At 53.5% G+C, this 14,497-nt stretch overlaps 1 protein-coding gene across 3 annotated transcripts; it reads left to right on the forward strand.

Moving 5' to 3' along the window:
* Nucleotides 1–248: 248 nt before the first annotated feature.
* DNAJA2 (DnaJ heat shock protein family (Hsp40) member A2) lies at nucleotides 249–13,476 on the forward strand. 3 transcript variants are annotated; one of them, XM_059668124.1, is made up of 10 exons: nucleotides 253–445; nucleotides 640–732; nucleotides 1,870–1,929; nucleotides 2,226–2,449; nucleotides 5,291–5,371; nucleotides 5,600–5,733; nucleotides 7,744–7,940; nucleotides 11,762–11,906; nucleotides 12,050–12,177; nucleotides 12,705–13,476. In XM_059668124.1, the coding sequence occupies exons 1-10, from the start codon at nucleotides 368–370 to the stop codon at nucleotides 12,894–12,896; spliced, it is 1,332 nt and encodes a 443-aa protein (XP_059524107.1). In that variant the 5' UTR covers nucleotides 253–367; the 3' UTR covers nucleotides 12,897–13,476. The 3 variants fall into 3 exon arrangements, with proteins under 3 accessions (XP_059524108.1, XP_059524107.1, XP_059524109.1); XM_059668125.1 differs by lacking the exon at nucleotides 12,050–12,177 and having other exon boundaries at nucleotides 249–445; XM_059668126.1 differs by lacking the exon at nucleotides 640–732 and having other exon boundaries at nucleotides 255–445.
* Nucleotides 13,477–14,497: the final 1,021 nt, after the last annotated feature.

Consider the following 14,497-nt stretch of genomic DNA (forward strand, 5'->3'; position numbering starts at 1 on the left):
CAGAGGGAGCCGGCCCCAGGGCAGCCGGCATCGGGAGGGAGGCTCCCCGCGCCGGGCTGGATGCCGACCGCCGGGCCGGCTCCGTGACCGCCCCCAGGAGGGAGCCCGGCGGTGGGAGCGCCGCGCAGAGAGCCCTCGGCAGCCGCCCCGGGGAGGCCAGCGCACGCGCCCTGCGTTACCGCCCCGACCCCAGCGGCCGGCGGCGCCGGGGACGGCTGCGTGCGGTGACGTCACGACGCGCCGTGCGCCGGGTCAAAGTGCAGCCCCGCCCCCGCTTCCCCCTCGCTGTCTCCTCGGCCTGCGCCGCCGCTGCGCCGCTCCGTCCGCTCCGCCGCCTTCCTGCCCGAGCGCCGCCCGGCCGGCCGCCATGGCGAGCGTGGTCGACACGAAGCTGTACGACATCCTGGGCGTGCCGCCCGGCGCCAGCGAGAACGAGCTGAAGAAGGTACCGGGGGCGGCGGGCGGCGGGAGGGGGCGCGGGCCTGCGCGGCGGGGAGGCCAGGCCGCGCTCCCGGGCGGCCCGCGAGCCGGCGCCGGGCCCAGGCCGGGGGGCGGCGCGGCGAGACCGGCCGGCCGCGGGCCTCGGGCCGCGCGCCCCGGCCCCGCCTGACCTTGGCCGCCGGCCCCGCCCGCCCGCAGCTGCAGCAAACACGACCCACCGCTGCGCGCACGCCGGGCGCTTCCTTCCTCCCTCCCGCGGCGGGCGCCGGGGTCACCCGCCTGGAAAAACAGGTTGGACCGAGGCTCCCGGCCCCGGGAGGGACTTCCCCGCCGCGGACGCCGGCGCCGCGTCGGGCGGAGTCCCGGACCCCGCGGGAGGGAGGGAGGGTCGCGGCCGCCGGCCGGTGCGGCGGGGCGGGTGGGCTGTTTGCTGGGGCCGCGGCCGCTCCGCCCTCCCGCCCGCGTGGACTCGCGCGCCGGGGGCCTGCGCCTGGGCGCCCGGTCCGGGCAGGTAAGCCGGCGGTGCTGCACCCGCTTCGGGAGGCGGCGTGGGTCCCGGCCAAACACCCGAGTGTCCGCCGACTAAAAATAAACGCGAGGCCTCGTCGTCGCGCCGCGCAGGCCGCGAGGCTGACCGCGCAGGATGGCACAGCACCCGAGGCCGCGGATGACACCCCCCGGCACCTCCACGGGCCCGCAGCCTGCGCACCCGCGAGCGGAGAAAACCCGAATCGGCCCCTCGGGCGGCGGGACGGGGACCGTGGGGAGGCAGAGGGACTTCCTGTTGCCCTACCGGAAATGCCGGCCCATTATGTAATGCGTGGGCCTGTGGATGAAGACCTGGGTGCAGGGCAGCGCAGCCCCCTCCCCCTAGCATGTACCTGCCCTTAGACCAAGGGCCGCTCGGCCTCAGAGCCCAGGTGAGTCCCGCGCATGAAAAGAAAACACGACCCGGAGCTCCTCTTGGCTGCCCGGGGGTTACAGTTGGAGGGTCCATCCATCGTGAGCAGGAACGCTCCCCTTGGCTGGGTTTCCGGTGGCAATGCCCCGCAGTTTCTTCCTGGAGTCTTCTTGACCCGGTTACTGGCCATCGGAGCCACTGGGCAACAGTGAAGATGAGGAGCGTTGAAAAACACAGCGTGTGGGTTTTTCTCCCTGTGGCATTGTTTCATTGTTTGCGTCTGGCTTCAGTCTAACCTCTTTTCAGGCCTAACTGCCGTCTGCTTTCTTGTATTAAATCAGTGAGTAAACAGCGTTAAGATGGAAAGCGGCAATGGTTCCGGGGAATAAAAGCTATTTTTGAAAGGTTATGATGCTTCCCGGAAAAGTGATTATTAAGTTGGTACTCGCAAATCTTTAAACCCGTCTTTGTATCTAACCCTCCCTTTTTTGTTTGTTTGTTTGTTTGTTTTTTGCCCCTTATTGAAGGCGTACAGAAAATTAGCCAAGGAATACCACCCTGATAAGAACCCAAATGCTGGAGACAAAGTAAGTAATTTGAGACTTCCCCCCCCCCCAAGGTTTCAGTCTTAAACTTAAGTTGCCCTCCTTGTAAAAGGAATGTAAGAAAAGTCCGTTAATGCCTGTGAGCCCAGTTTTTATGCTCAGAGGATTTTGGTTTTGTGACAGGAATGCCAACATTCTGGGCCATGGTAGATGATAAACAGGACCAGGATCAAACCAAAGGCAGCTTGCACCTTCCAGAATTGGGTGGATTCTGGATTCCTGTAGCCTTTCTCCACTCTTCTATTTAAAAATCCGATCGTTTTCCTTTTCCTTTGTAGTTCAAAGAAATAAGCTTTGCGTATGAAGTGCTATCAAATCCTGAGAAACGCGAGCTATATGACCGCTATGGAGAGCAGGGTCTCCGGGAAGGCAGTGGCGGCGGCGGCGGCATGGATGACATCTTCTCGCACATTTTCGGTGGGGGCCTGTTTGGCTTCATGGGCAATCAGAGCAGAAGTCGAAACGGCAGAAGAAGAGGAGAAGATATGATGCATCCACTCAAGTGAATATCTCTTTCCTTTTTTTTTTTTTTTTAAGTACTTTCTTTCAAGTAGTAATAGTAGAGGAGAAACGGTATCAAAAAATGTTTTATCTTTCATCAGAAAACAGTCGTCCATGAGCCTTACCGTCCTCATTGGGTGACTAAGTTGAATTTGGTAACCTGGGTGTTTGCGTTTTGCTACAGATCTTAAAGGGTGGCTGGTGTTTGCCCTGAGTGGGAAGATGGTTTTGTTCATGTGCTCCCCAGGCAGAGTACATGATTGACGTTTCCAATGATGGAGGGTCTCCTCTTTGAAGTATTTAAATCTTCCAAGTCACTTTTTATTAAAAACATACTAGCTGAGTGCCTGCCCGGCTAGTTTGTTTGCATGTTGTAGTCACTCATTACTTGATCCTCAGTGAGAACTCCGAAATTGGTTTCCATGGAGCTTGCTGGCTTCAAGCCTGACATTAACCTGCCAACATATGAATGGGTCTGACCTTGATCTTAGACTGTGAGTGAGCTCATGAACCTGCTATAATTTGAAACTAGCTTTTTTACTTGGTAAAATTTGTGAGGCCTTGGGTCCTGTCAGCTTTTTAAACTGACAGTGGTTTTACAAGCAAATGCCAGGGACTGAATTTCCAGTATTTAAAATATTTCATATTATCTATTCATTTGAGCAGATTAGAGGAAGTAAAGCATAACCTGTTACATTGTTTGACTCTCATTCTTAAATTTGTAGATTAAAAGAATTTATCCTTAGAAATGTTATCGTTTGGATATTATTCCAAGGGTAACACTTGTGCATTGTTGGTTAGTTTTTCATATTTTTCTTCAACAAAGAAATAAGGCCCGGCCGGCGTGGCTCAGGGGCTGAGCATCGACCTATGAACCAGGAGGTCAGGATTTGATTCCCGGTCAGGGCACATGTCCAGGTTGCTAGCTCGATCCCCAGTGTGGGGCGTGCAGGAGGCAGCCGATCCATGATTCTCATCATTGATGTTTCTATCTCTCCCTCTTCCTTCTCTCTGAAATCAATAAAAAACATTAAAAAAAGAAAAAGAAAGAAAGGGTCTAAGAAGTAAATAAAATCAAGGGTGCTCGATTTCATGGTTCTTCATATCTCCTTTACGTTTTGTTTCATAGTATGCAGTACATGCAGTTTGTTTCCTGCCGTGTTCTGGCATTACTTAACATTTCCCCGGTACGGCAGCATTTCGTCTGGGTGGCTGTGTACTGCTCCGGCCGCGGTATTAGTCGCTCCCCTTTCCCTGGGAGGGTGCCAGTGTCTCCTGGGATCGGCGGTGCTGCTGAGGATCTGCGTTCAGCTCGCTCCTTGGCAGAGAGTCCCAGGCCGGCAGCTGTGTTTTGAGGCCGAAAAATACAGCCCAGTTTCCTGGTAGAAACTGGCGAAGGGTTCCAGCTCCGCAGACCATTACCCACGTTTTTCCTTTCTTGGCCACGTTGGTTGAAATGAGGACTTAACCTGGCCTCTTGGTGTGGTCTTGCGTGCTGACTGTGATGTGATGTGCCAGGGAGAAGCCCTACCTGTTTGTTTTCTGTCCGTGATTCGGTTAAAGGTTCTTAAGAAAAGTAAAAGGCGGGTACAACCAGGGGCTTTTGTCCGCGGTGACGCTGGAAATGGCATGACTCCGGTGCTGGGAATGTTCGTCCGTAAGTGTTTTATTCTCATGCTGCCTGGAACCTGTACAGTCTTGGCTTCAGATAACAAGTTTGAGAAAGTCTGAATACTGCAGAAGACTATGGTCTTTGTGGAATACTTCCAACTATTTTTTTGCTCCTCTATTTTAAAGTAAATCTGTACTCACCAAAGGAGATGTACCCACGGTTGGGAGGGTAAGACCAAACTGCACTCACGAAGAACAGTGTGAGATTCAATATACATAGGTCCCTGGAGGTTACTTTGGAAAAGAATGGTCCTGTAATTCATCTGTGCTGTATGAGTAAAGGCACTTTGGGTTTTATAAGTCATATTTTTAAATACATTTTTGTTGATGTCAGAGCGGAAGGGAGAGGGAGAGAGATAGAAACATCAATGATGAGAGAGAATCATGGATTGGCTGCCTCCTGCACGCCCCCGGCTGGGGATCGAGCTGGCAACCCAGGCATATGCCCTTGACCGGAATCAAACCCAGGCCACTTCAGTCTGCAGGCTGACGCTCTATCCGCTAAACCAAACCAGCTAGGGCTACGTCATATATTTTTAATAGACTTTTTAACTCCACCCTTTTTGGGTCTTAGAGCTCTGAAAATTTGGTAAAAGTTGATGTAGTTTTGCTTAGAATTCGCTGGGTTCGTTAGAGCTTTAAGACTTGTAGGCTCTCTGTTCAAGACCTGTTCCTCTCCTCCCTGTCACACTGTAGATAAGGCCACTTTCCCTTTCTTTTTTGAGACCTGCACTCCGAGCGCCACCTCCAGTTATAATAGGACTTTGCAGCCTTTCGGAATCGTCCTTGGAGGGTGCAGAGCCTTGTTGTGGAGGGAGGACTGACTTAGCCTCGCTGGGCCCGTTCTGTCCTGGAAAAGGGGGTTCCTGCCTGAGGCCAGAGGAAGGTTGTGCACTGGAGTTTGCACTTATCAGCTTTATCAGAAAACGCAACAGCACACACTGGCCTGACCCTGGTGCTGGCTTTGGGCGCATCTGTACTGTCCAGGACCGTAAAATCTTTCTGATATTTCAGGCCACAAAACAAAACCTCAGTCGGTGGCTTCATGAAAGGTGTTTTAAATTCTTTGTTTGAGACGGTTATAGTGAAATTTGCTGTTTCAGCTGTCGTTTACGTCTGTATTTAAGAGAACTGGGCAAAATTTGATGGAACCCAATTCTTTTCTCCCCAGAGTGTCTTTAGAAGATCTGTATAATGGCAAGACCACCAAACTACAGCTTAGCAAGAATGTGCTCTGCAGTGCGTGCAATGGGTAAGTGTGTCCTGGTTTATGACTCAATCTCATCTGCGCTCTCAGTGGCACCCTGAGTGTCTGCCAGAGAAAAGTTGTTCTTGATTTAAAACTCACTCAACAGAACATCTCCTCGGCCCTCTGCGAGTCAGTTTATAGTCGCTGAGGGTTGAAGATGAAGGTGAACAGCACAGTCCTGCTTGTCTTGGTCGGTGGGCAGAAGCTAACGGATGCCTTTGCTTGCTTTAGCCAAGGTGGAAAGTCGGGGGCTGTTCAGAAGTGCAGCGCCTGCCGGGGCCGCGGCGTCCGCATCATGATCCGGCAGCTGGCCCCGGGGATGGTGCAGCAGATGCAGTCCGTGTGCTCCGACTGCAACGGAGAAGGTGCGTGCTGGGCTCCGGCCTCCAGGCTGGGGGTGGGTGCGCACAAATAGGGAGGCGCGCAGTTTTTCTTTCTCAGCGTGGTTGGTTTTTTTGTTTTGTTTTTAAATATATATATATTTTATTGATTTTTTACAGAGAGGAAGGGAGTGAGATAGAGAGTTAGAAACATCGATGAGAGAGAAAGAGAGAAACATCGATCAGCTGCCTTCTACACATTTCCTATTGGGAATGTGCCCGCAACCCAGGTACATGCCCTTGACCGGAATCGAACCCGGGACCCTTCAGTCCGTAGGCCGATGCTCTATCCACTGAGCCAAACCGGTTTCGGCTCTCAGCGTGGTTGTATCTTCCTGTTAAAGAAAAGCCACGGAGAGTTCTGGAAGGAAAATATGGAAAGAATTACTCCATCAGGCCTGGGCCCAGGGAACCCAGATGAACCATAAATGTGTATCTGTCCAGGGAAATGTTTCTCTTTTCTAATAGCAGGAGGATGGACAGATTTGTCCTTCAGATTTGTAAGGGGATGTTTGATGGAGGGGAAGCAGCCAGTGGTTAATTACCCTTCTGAGAAGAGACGCTTCCTGTGAGAACATGGAGACCACCAGCCTGCTGCCTCCCGGGTAGACAGGACTGGCAGCCGGGCCTGCGGCCTTGGGGCCGTGCTGGCCCAAAGGACTTTTCTGCCTTGACCGAATGTTCTGTGTCTGCCACGTCCAGAACAGTAACCACCAGCTTCCCGTGGCTCCTGAGCTCTTGAATGTGACGGAGGGCCTGCGTCCTTAGTTTAAACGTAGAGCCGTGGCTGGTGGTGGCTGTCAGAGCGGAGAGCACGGGTTTAGAGCATCCTTTTCCCAATGCTCCTGGGAGGGACGAGGTCACTTGGGGAAGCTGCCTGTTACCTTGCCCGCGAGAGGGCTCGGGGCGTTTCCCTTTCACTGTGGCTGACAGTCCGCTGTCGAGAAGCCAGAGTTGGCAGACTGCCCGGGGGCCATTGCACTTGGAGGCACTGATATTTTGCAGAACATGCTTTGTAACGTGTTCTAGAAACAGACTCAGAAGTTATTGATGACACATGTCCTCTAAGTACATCACAGGGTGCCAATCAGCCCTTAGAAATCGACACTTCTTTCACAGTCTATGTACAACTTCCATTTTATTTCATTAGACACTAATCAAATGTTTCAGAAGAGTGCGTAGGGAAGAAAAGAAGCTGCGTGTCCTGAGCGTGGTGTGGAGGGATTCGTGCCACCGATGCAGCATCTGGCGGGTTTCCGCAGTTGTCCTTGATCGTGAACTACGTTAAAGGGAGACCCGTAGTAGGGCGCCTGTGCAGCTTTTCGTCTGTGAAGGACATGAAATTCACTGCCAACTGCACAGTAATAATGAGCCATGAGGATAGTTACGTTTTTGTTTGGGTTAAACACATGAAGCTAAGGCTGAACACAAAAATGAAGAAGCGTTTGTAGAGCCCAGCACCTGACACCCCTTGTTTTTGTTTTTTGTTTTTTTAATTTCATTTATTTCAGAGAGGAAAGGAGAGGAGGAGAGAAGCATCCATGATGAGAATCATGGATTGGCTACCTCTAGCACCCCCCTAGTGGGGATGGAGCCCGCAACCTGGGCCTGTGCCCTCGACTGAAATCGAACCGGGGACCCTTTAGTCCATAGTCACTCTATCCAGAGCCAAACCAGCTAGGACACCTGACACCCCTTTTGTTTCCGGGCCCTCGGCTTTGTTTTCACTCCAGGAAGAGAGGACCAGGGAGGGTTTAAGGCACATTATGCTCCATTATGCTCAGAAATGGAGGAGGCCTGGTAGGTTGGCCTCAGGGAACCAGCAGTGAGGTGTGAGTTTTTGATATTAAGAATGATTCTCTAATCAAAATGTTAGGTGGCCGTTAAAGGAGTTCAGAAAATGTGTTTAATGAATAAAGGCCTTAGCAAGACCTACCTGACCTAAGAGGGCAGCCGAGTAATCTCACTGGAAGCCTCCCTGGCCTCTCTTCCCAGGAGAGGTCATTAACGAGAAGGACCGCTGTAAAAAGTGCGAGGGGAAGAAGGTGATTAAAGAAGTCAAGATCCTCGAAGTCCACGTGGACAAGGGCATGAAGCACGGCCAGAGGATCACGTTCGCGGGGGAGGCAGACCAGGCGCCCGGGGTGGAGCCGGGAGACATCGTTCTCTTGCTGCAAGAGAAGGAACATGAGGTGAGGTCCTTGGTCTTGGCTTTGTTCGGGGTGGGGGGTGCGTGCGAGGGGCGGGTCAGGTGTGCCTGGGTTTCCCGGAGCAGCGCTGCGCACGGGGAAGTGCCCAGTGGTTCGGCTGACGTGTGGGGCCCCGCCATGGCATTGACTAGCACTGTAGCTCGTCGTCTCGTGGTCTCTGTCCCCGGCCTCCGTGTCTGAAGACGAGGGCCCGGACCAGAAGGCCGAGGCAGCTCCCTTTCCCTGTCCAGCCCCCGGGGCGGGGAGGGGCGGCGGACAGGGCTTCAGTCCTCAGTGCTGCTCTGTTGACTTGTTTTACACACTGGGGGCCCAGGCGAGATTCTCTAGAAAGTAAAGGTTCTGCAGTTGAACATTTTTTTATTTTAAATTTCTGATCAAAGTGTACTGCATGTTATGTACAAGGCAAAATTAACGTCCCGCGATGGGGCCTAGTGTGTGGTCCTTGGGTTGTGCCGTTGGCTTGTATTTAAGGTGCTGTGCCTGCACTGTAGACCTTTATTCAGGGAGAATAGATCAAGCTACTTGTGAAACAGCCCTTCAGTAATCACCCAGATTCTTAAAAAAAAAAAATTGTTTTTTAATTGATTTTAGAGAGGGAGAGGGCAAGAAGGTAGAAACATCAGTGACAAGAGAGAATCATGGATCGGCTGCCTCCTGCACGCCCCACACTGGGGAGTGAGTGTGAAACCTGGGCCTGTGCCCTGACCGGGAATCGAGCTGCTCATAGGTTGGTGCTCAGCCACTGAGCCACACTGGCCGGGCCCCAAATGCTCGGCTGTAGAAGCATTTGACGGGCTGTGGCTTGTCCTTGGTCCCATTGACTCAAGTCCCAGTGAAAGTCTTCACAGGTCATCCCCCTTCGTTTACACGAAAATTTTCTCCCATTTGATGGCGATTCCTACCAGTAAAGTTTAAGTCACTTCCAGAACCCAGGAGAGGGTGTGACGCTGCCCTGCGGTGCAGACTCGGGGAATGTGACGGCTCCATTCCCTTGCTGGTATCAGTCAAGCTTCTAGCCTCGGCGAAGCTATAGATTGCTCTAGACATCTTGGCTCTTTGTGGATATTGCCAAGCTCACAAAAAGCGAGGATCTCTTAGATTGCTGGGAAATAGTAATTTCTAGAAGTCGTCCTTAGGGTCTTGTAGGCTGGAATATTTGTAGCTCTTTTATGAGCTTGTCTGTTAATTAGCGCTGTGTTCGGCCTCGCCTTCCATGCACAGCACCACACAAGGCATTAAAGGCACAAAGATAGAAAGATGGCCAAGGAGTGGCGATGGTTAGAGTCCGCTTGGGCACAGAGCAGGCCGGGTTGTAAGATGGCACAGCTGTGTGTGGTGCTCCCGTGACATCACGGGGAGCGGGGGGCAGTTATCGCATGGTGTCTGCGCGCAGGGCAGGAGGGTGGTGAGGAAGTCGGAGGGAGGTTGGAATGGTGGTTGGTGTTCTGGCATGTCGGACTTGTCCCCATAAGTTCAGCCTGTACTGTGGCTCTATAATTCAGTGGGGATTTAAACATGGAGGTCAGTGGACTTGAGTCAGTTCTGACTCCTGTGTAGCGGCGTTGGCCTCCCTGGGCGTGGCTCAACTGCACACAAAGCCGGTCCTCCCTCAGGGCGGTCATCGGGCCCAGGAGGGATGCATAGGCTGCCTTTCTGTTGGGGCTGCGGGGAGGTGTCCGAAGTGATGTCACTGTGGCTCGTGGGCCGCTGTGGAGTGCGTGGCTTTCCAGCAGGCGGTCCCACTGGTGGTCTAACAGGAGACGGCAAAGGCCAGCGAGGGGGCTCACCTCGGGAGAGGGCAGGGGGGGCCTTCCCGGCTTATGACCAGGAAATCTGAACCCAAGATGAGACTTGGGCAATTTTTGTTTTGTTTTTTAATGTGGTTTTTTTTTTTGTTTTTTTCAGAGAGGAATGGAGAGGGGGATAGGGAGATAGAAACATCAACGATGAGAGAGAATTATGGATGGGCTGCCTCCTGTCCGCCCCCTTCTGGGGATCGAGCCCACAACCCAGGCCTGTGCCCTGACCAGGAATCGAACCTCGATCTCCTGGGTCATAGGTCGACGCTCAACCCCGGAGCCACGCCAGCCGCACTGGGGAATTGTTTAATTTCTGCCACTGAAAACTTTCTGAACCTTCTGAAGAAAACTTGACTAGTTTGAACTAGTTCATGAAAAATCTTGTACTTATTTTGTTTCTTGTGTTTTTCACTCCCAACTCTTGTGCTGAGGTCATGGTGAGGCCATGAGGTCAGGGTGGGGCTGTATCTGAAGCATGTGACTCTCCTGAGGGAAGCACTTGCTGCTGGGATGCTGTGTGTCGTGTGTGTTCGTCTTTGTGTGTGTGTGCGCATGCGTGTGCTGGTGATCTGGCTGCCAAGGTGCATTTGCACAAAGGACCATAGGACCTGGTGATGCTAGTCCCTCCTCTGTGGGTTTTTCAGATGTGATTGTCACTTTTAAGTGGTTTGCTGCCTCGTTCTTGGTAGTTTCTCTTCATCAATCCTGTTTTTCAAAAATTTCCCAATTGTTCTTGCTTGCGTGTTCTCTGAATTTTAGCATCAAATTGGCTAGCCTAACCCCCCCACCCCCACCCCAGAAAAGCCAAAAAACTCACCATTTTTTATTGGAATCACATCAAGGTGAGCCCTCCTGTCCAAGAGACCCAGGAGCAGTGCCCGCGTCTTGTCCCTCCTTCCAGCAGAGCTGCTTTTTAAAGAAGTGAGCCCAGGCGGCTGCTCCGGCTCACTGGGAAGGCAGAGAAAAGGGGGCCTTGAAAGCAGGTTCGGGGGTGAGCCTAGAATGCGCTGCCGCTGCTGCCCACTGGCTCTAAGTCTGGTAGAGGGGCAGGGGAGGGGGAGAAGGAGGGAGAGCGCGCCGATGTAGCCTTAACTGAAGGATATGTGGCTCGGAACGGTCCGTTCCTGCTGCGGCTGTGGCTGTGGCTGCGGCTGCGGGCCCTGCGCCGCTGGTCGGGAGGATGTGTGGGGTCAGCTTTCTTTCGTGGGCAAATTTGGGAGGAGGGTTTGGGACAGGGGCTGCCTTTCCGGTTCCTCTCTGCTCGGAACTGCCCAGCGTTCTTTGGAAGAGAGACCGGCATTGAAAAATATATAGGTGACCATTTCCTGCAGTTCGTTTTATTTTATTAAACTTCGCAAGTGAAGCGTCTGGATGTTTGTGAAGAGCTGCGAGGCAGGCAAGTGCAGAGGGACGTGTTTTCCTGCCGTGGAAGCGCGGAGACACTCTCGATGTTGATGGAGTGACCTGGGCGCTCGTGGCTGAGTCCACGGGTTTATTGTTGATTTGCATTCCTCTAGACAGGTGTGGGCTGTAGGGGAGAGGAAACGTGTTCGTACCTGTGCCATGTGACGCGTGGCGTTAGCGCCTTTTTTGGCTGAGCGTTGCCGGTGGAACTGTTTATGTTGAACTTGGCCCTCCCTTGCCCTTGTTGGGATCCTGTCTGGGGAGCACTCCAGGGGCGAACCTGCTCCCAGAATCCCACTGGGCCCTCTGCGCCCTTAGCTCGGAGCCGGGCCAGGAAATGGGCCTGCAGGGCCCGCCTGTTTGTTTCTGCGGCCTCAGCTGTGACTTAGATTTGAGCCATTGCCTCCCAATTCCAGGGCTTGCCTGGTGGAAGTTTCTGGCATATTACTTGAGAACGGCTAGGTTTTCTTACATAAATTTAGGGCGTGGAGACGGGGCTTTGCACTGGATGGTAAAATGGAAGTTGTGAGGGCGGTTCGAGGCACAGAGCATGGCCGTGTGGCTCCATCTTGAGGAGATGTGTCTGCTGCTTTCCCCCAGGTGTTCCAGCGGGACGGCAACGACCTGCACATGACGTACAAGATAGGCCTCGTGGAGGCGCTCTGCGGCTTCCAGTTCACATTCAAGCACCTCGATGCCCGTCAGATCGTGGTGAAGTACCCGCCGGGCAAAGTCATCGAGCCGGGTGAGTGCCCGCCCTGAGGGCTTCCTGTGCTTTCGTAACGTGCGCTTTCGCATAGTAGGTGGCTCTTAAAAAGAACATTACTGAGCCCTCTTCTTCTTGGATAAAGTGCTTCATACTTTCCCCACGACTTACTCAAATACTAGGGTGCGTCCGGGTGGTTCGAGGGGAAGGAATGCCGCAGTATCGGAACCCCTTCGAGAAAGGCGATCTGTACATCAAGTTCGACGTTCAGTTCCCTGAGAACAACTGGGTCAGCCCCGACAAGCTCTCCGTAAGTGCCCCCGGCGTCCGCAGCGGGCGCTGCCTTCCGGCTGGTGCCAACTGAGGTTCTTCGTCACCTTCCATTGTTTGTGGTACCAAGAGGAGGTCAGCACATAGAAGTGCTTTTTAAGTATTTGCTCGGTGGCTCTCCTGGCTGCTACTGAAATGAGGGTTGCTGGGGTCAGTGTCCAGGGGCCGGGGCTGGTGGTAAAGTGGAGCCCACGGGGCGTGGTGTGCTGGGGGAAGGGGAGTTGGGGGGTCCCCTCGCCTGAAGGAGGCACCCCCAGCCCAGCCGGCTGGTTCTTCGTGCAGGAAGGCATGTCTGCGTGTCCCGTGTTTCCGAGTGGGCAGGTGGTGGCTTGTTTTCTAAGCAGCAGAGGTCACACAGAAGAGATGTCTGCAGGTGTGGCCTGCGGTCTCGGCCTCACTCGCCAGGGCAGCGCTGCTCACTTGAAGGAGCCCGCCGCTCGGGCTGTGTGTGGGCAGGGGCTCCTGGAGACGCTGACAGCGACCTTTTTTGTGTTTGTTTTAACGAAGGAACTAGAAGACCTTCTGCCATCCCGACCGGAAGTCCCGAACATCATCGGGGACACAGAGGAGGTGGAGCTTCAGGAATTCGACAGCACCCGGGGCTCGGGAGGCGGGCAGAGGCGCGAGGCCTACAACGACAGTTCCGACGAGGAGAGCAGCAGCCACCACGGCCCCGGCGTGCAGTGTGCCCACCAGTGAGCCGCGCGGCGCAGGCGGTTTCCTCCGCGCGCCCGGTTGGTCTGCAGCGGCCCAGCCAGAGGGTCTGTCGATCCGAATGAACTGATGGATATTTCCTGGTCTATGTGTAACTTTAAAGTCGGTATAGTATCTACAGAGTGTATAATTTAACTAACCACAGAGCTCTGCGTCTTCGTCTGACTGGTCTGTACAGAGGAGAGCACTCGAGGAGGCAGGACTGACACGCGTTCCCAGGCCCGCCCTGGTCCGTGCGCGGTTTCTATCAGTTCCGTGTAGATTTTTGTTCCATGTTTGCAACTCGAAGCCCACATTGTAAGTCTGTGTCCAGTGTGTCCTGGAGCTTGTGTTTGGCTGCACCTGCGTCATAAGCTGCTACAACCAGAATAAAGAGTTTCCGAGCCTGCGTCTCGCTTAGGTGCATGGGAGTGGGCTTTGCGCACAGGGCTTGGAGCTGACGGAACAGTGGGAATGACATCCGCGCTGGTGGTCACGTTGTTGGGATTTTTCTTCTTTTTCTTGTTTTTTATCATCTTGTGAAAGGTTTTGGAACTCGATAATAAAGAGCAGTTGGTGTAAATTATTTTTGTGTCACATTTTTAGGAGGAAAAACATTTTTTTAAATTGATTTTAGAGAGAGGGAGAGAGAAAAACATCGATGTGAGAGAGGGAGACATTGATCGGTTGCCTTCCATACCAGCCCAGACCGGGGGTGGAACCCACAACTTGGTATGTGCCCTGACCAGGAATGGAAGCTGCCACCTTCAGTGCATGGAATGATGCTCCGACCGACAGGACTACACTGGCCGGGGCCGCAGGAAGAGCATATTTTGAACTGTCAAATGGATCCTTAACCTGGAGAATGGATTCTTGGTTCTGGCTCCCAAGCCGCCCTTAAACCTGTGGGCCTGATGCCATGCTCAGGCACACGCCCATTTGATCGTTTTACACCATGAATGAAAGTTTGACGGTAGAAACAGGCTATACTGGCTTCCATTGATGCTTTGTAGACTCCAGGACACCCGAGTTACACGGCTCCTCAGTTACGGCCCTGCACATTGGGGCGACATAGCCCCTGCACCCCACCATCGCCCCTTTATTTATAAAAGCAAGGAAACTGCAAATCAATACTAGAACCACATCTGCATAGATCCTGTTTCCATTAAATGTTCAGTTAAAGATTCTGTCTTCAGGCTGCGTGTTTGAGGTGGGGGAGGATTGATGAGGTGGGGGAGGGTTGATGAGATGGGGGAGGATTGACTCTCGCTGCTGTTTATGGAAAAGCTGGCCTGGGTTGGTGTGGGGACAGTCGGGCACAACCGCTGTGTGAAGGGCGTTGTGTTGCTCTTCCCACCTCCCTGACCTTTCCCTTCCCAGGACACACTTGAATTTGAAAGAAGAGGCTCCGTGTGCTCTATTTGTGAGAACAGGAGCGGACTGAAAAGGGAGTTTCTCCTGTGATGCCATCCCTGACCTAAATATAACGCGCGGAGTCTCTCCTAGGTCCGCCGGAACCTGCATGGGCAGAAAGGTGTCCTGGCATTGCTCCCGGCCACGAGGTTGCGATGACTGTCCTAGCCACCTACCTCTGTTGTACAAAAACG

Source organism: Myotis daubentonii, chromosome 15 (genome assembly GCF_963259705.1).
Source record: "Myotis daubentonii chromosome 15, mMyoDau2.1, whole genome shotgun sequence".
In the NCBI taxonomy this organism is placed as follows: domain Eukaryota; kingdom Metazoa; phylum Chordata; class Mammalia; order Chiroptera; family Vespertilionidae; genus Myotis; species Myotis daubentonii.

Bases quoted from the DNA above. Each gene is read 5' to 3' on its own strand.
- DNAJA2 (XM_059668124.1), top strand. From the start codon at position 368: ATGGCGAGCGTGGTCGACACGAAGCTGTACGACATCCTGGGCGTGCCG. The intron at 1,930-2,225 runs GTAAGTAATTTG...TTTCCTTTGTAG, and splicing joins ACCCAAATGCTGGAGACAAA to TTCAAAGAAATAAGCTTTGC. The intron at 2,450-5,290 runs GTGAATATCTCT...TTTTCTCCCCAG, and splicing joins GATATGATGCATCCACTCAA to AGTGTCTTTAGAAGATCTGT.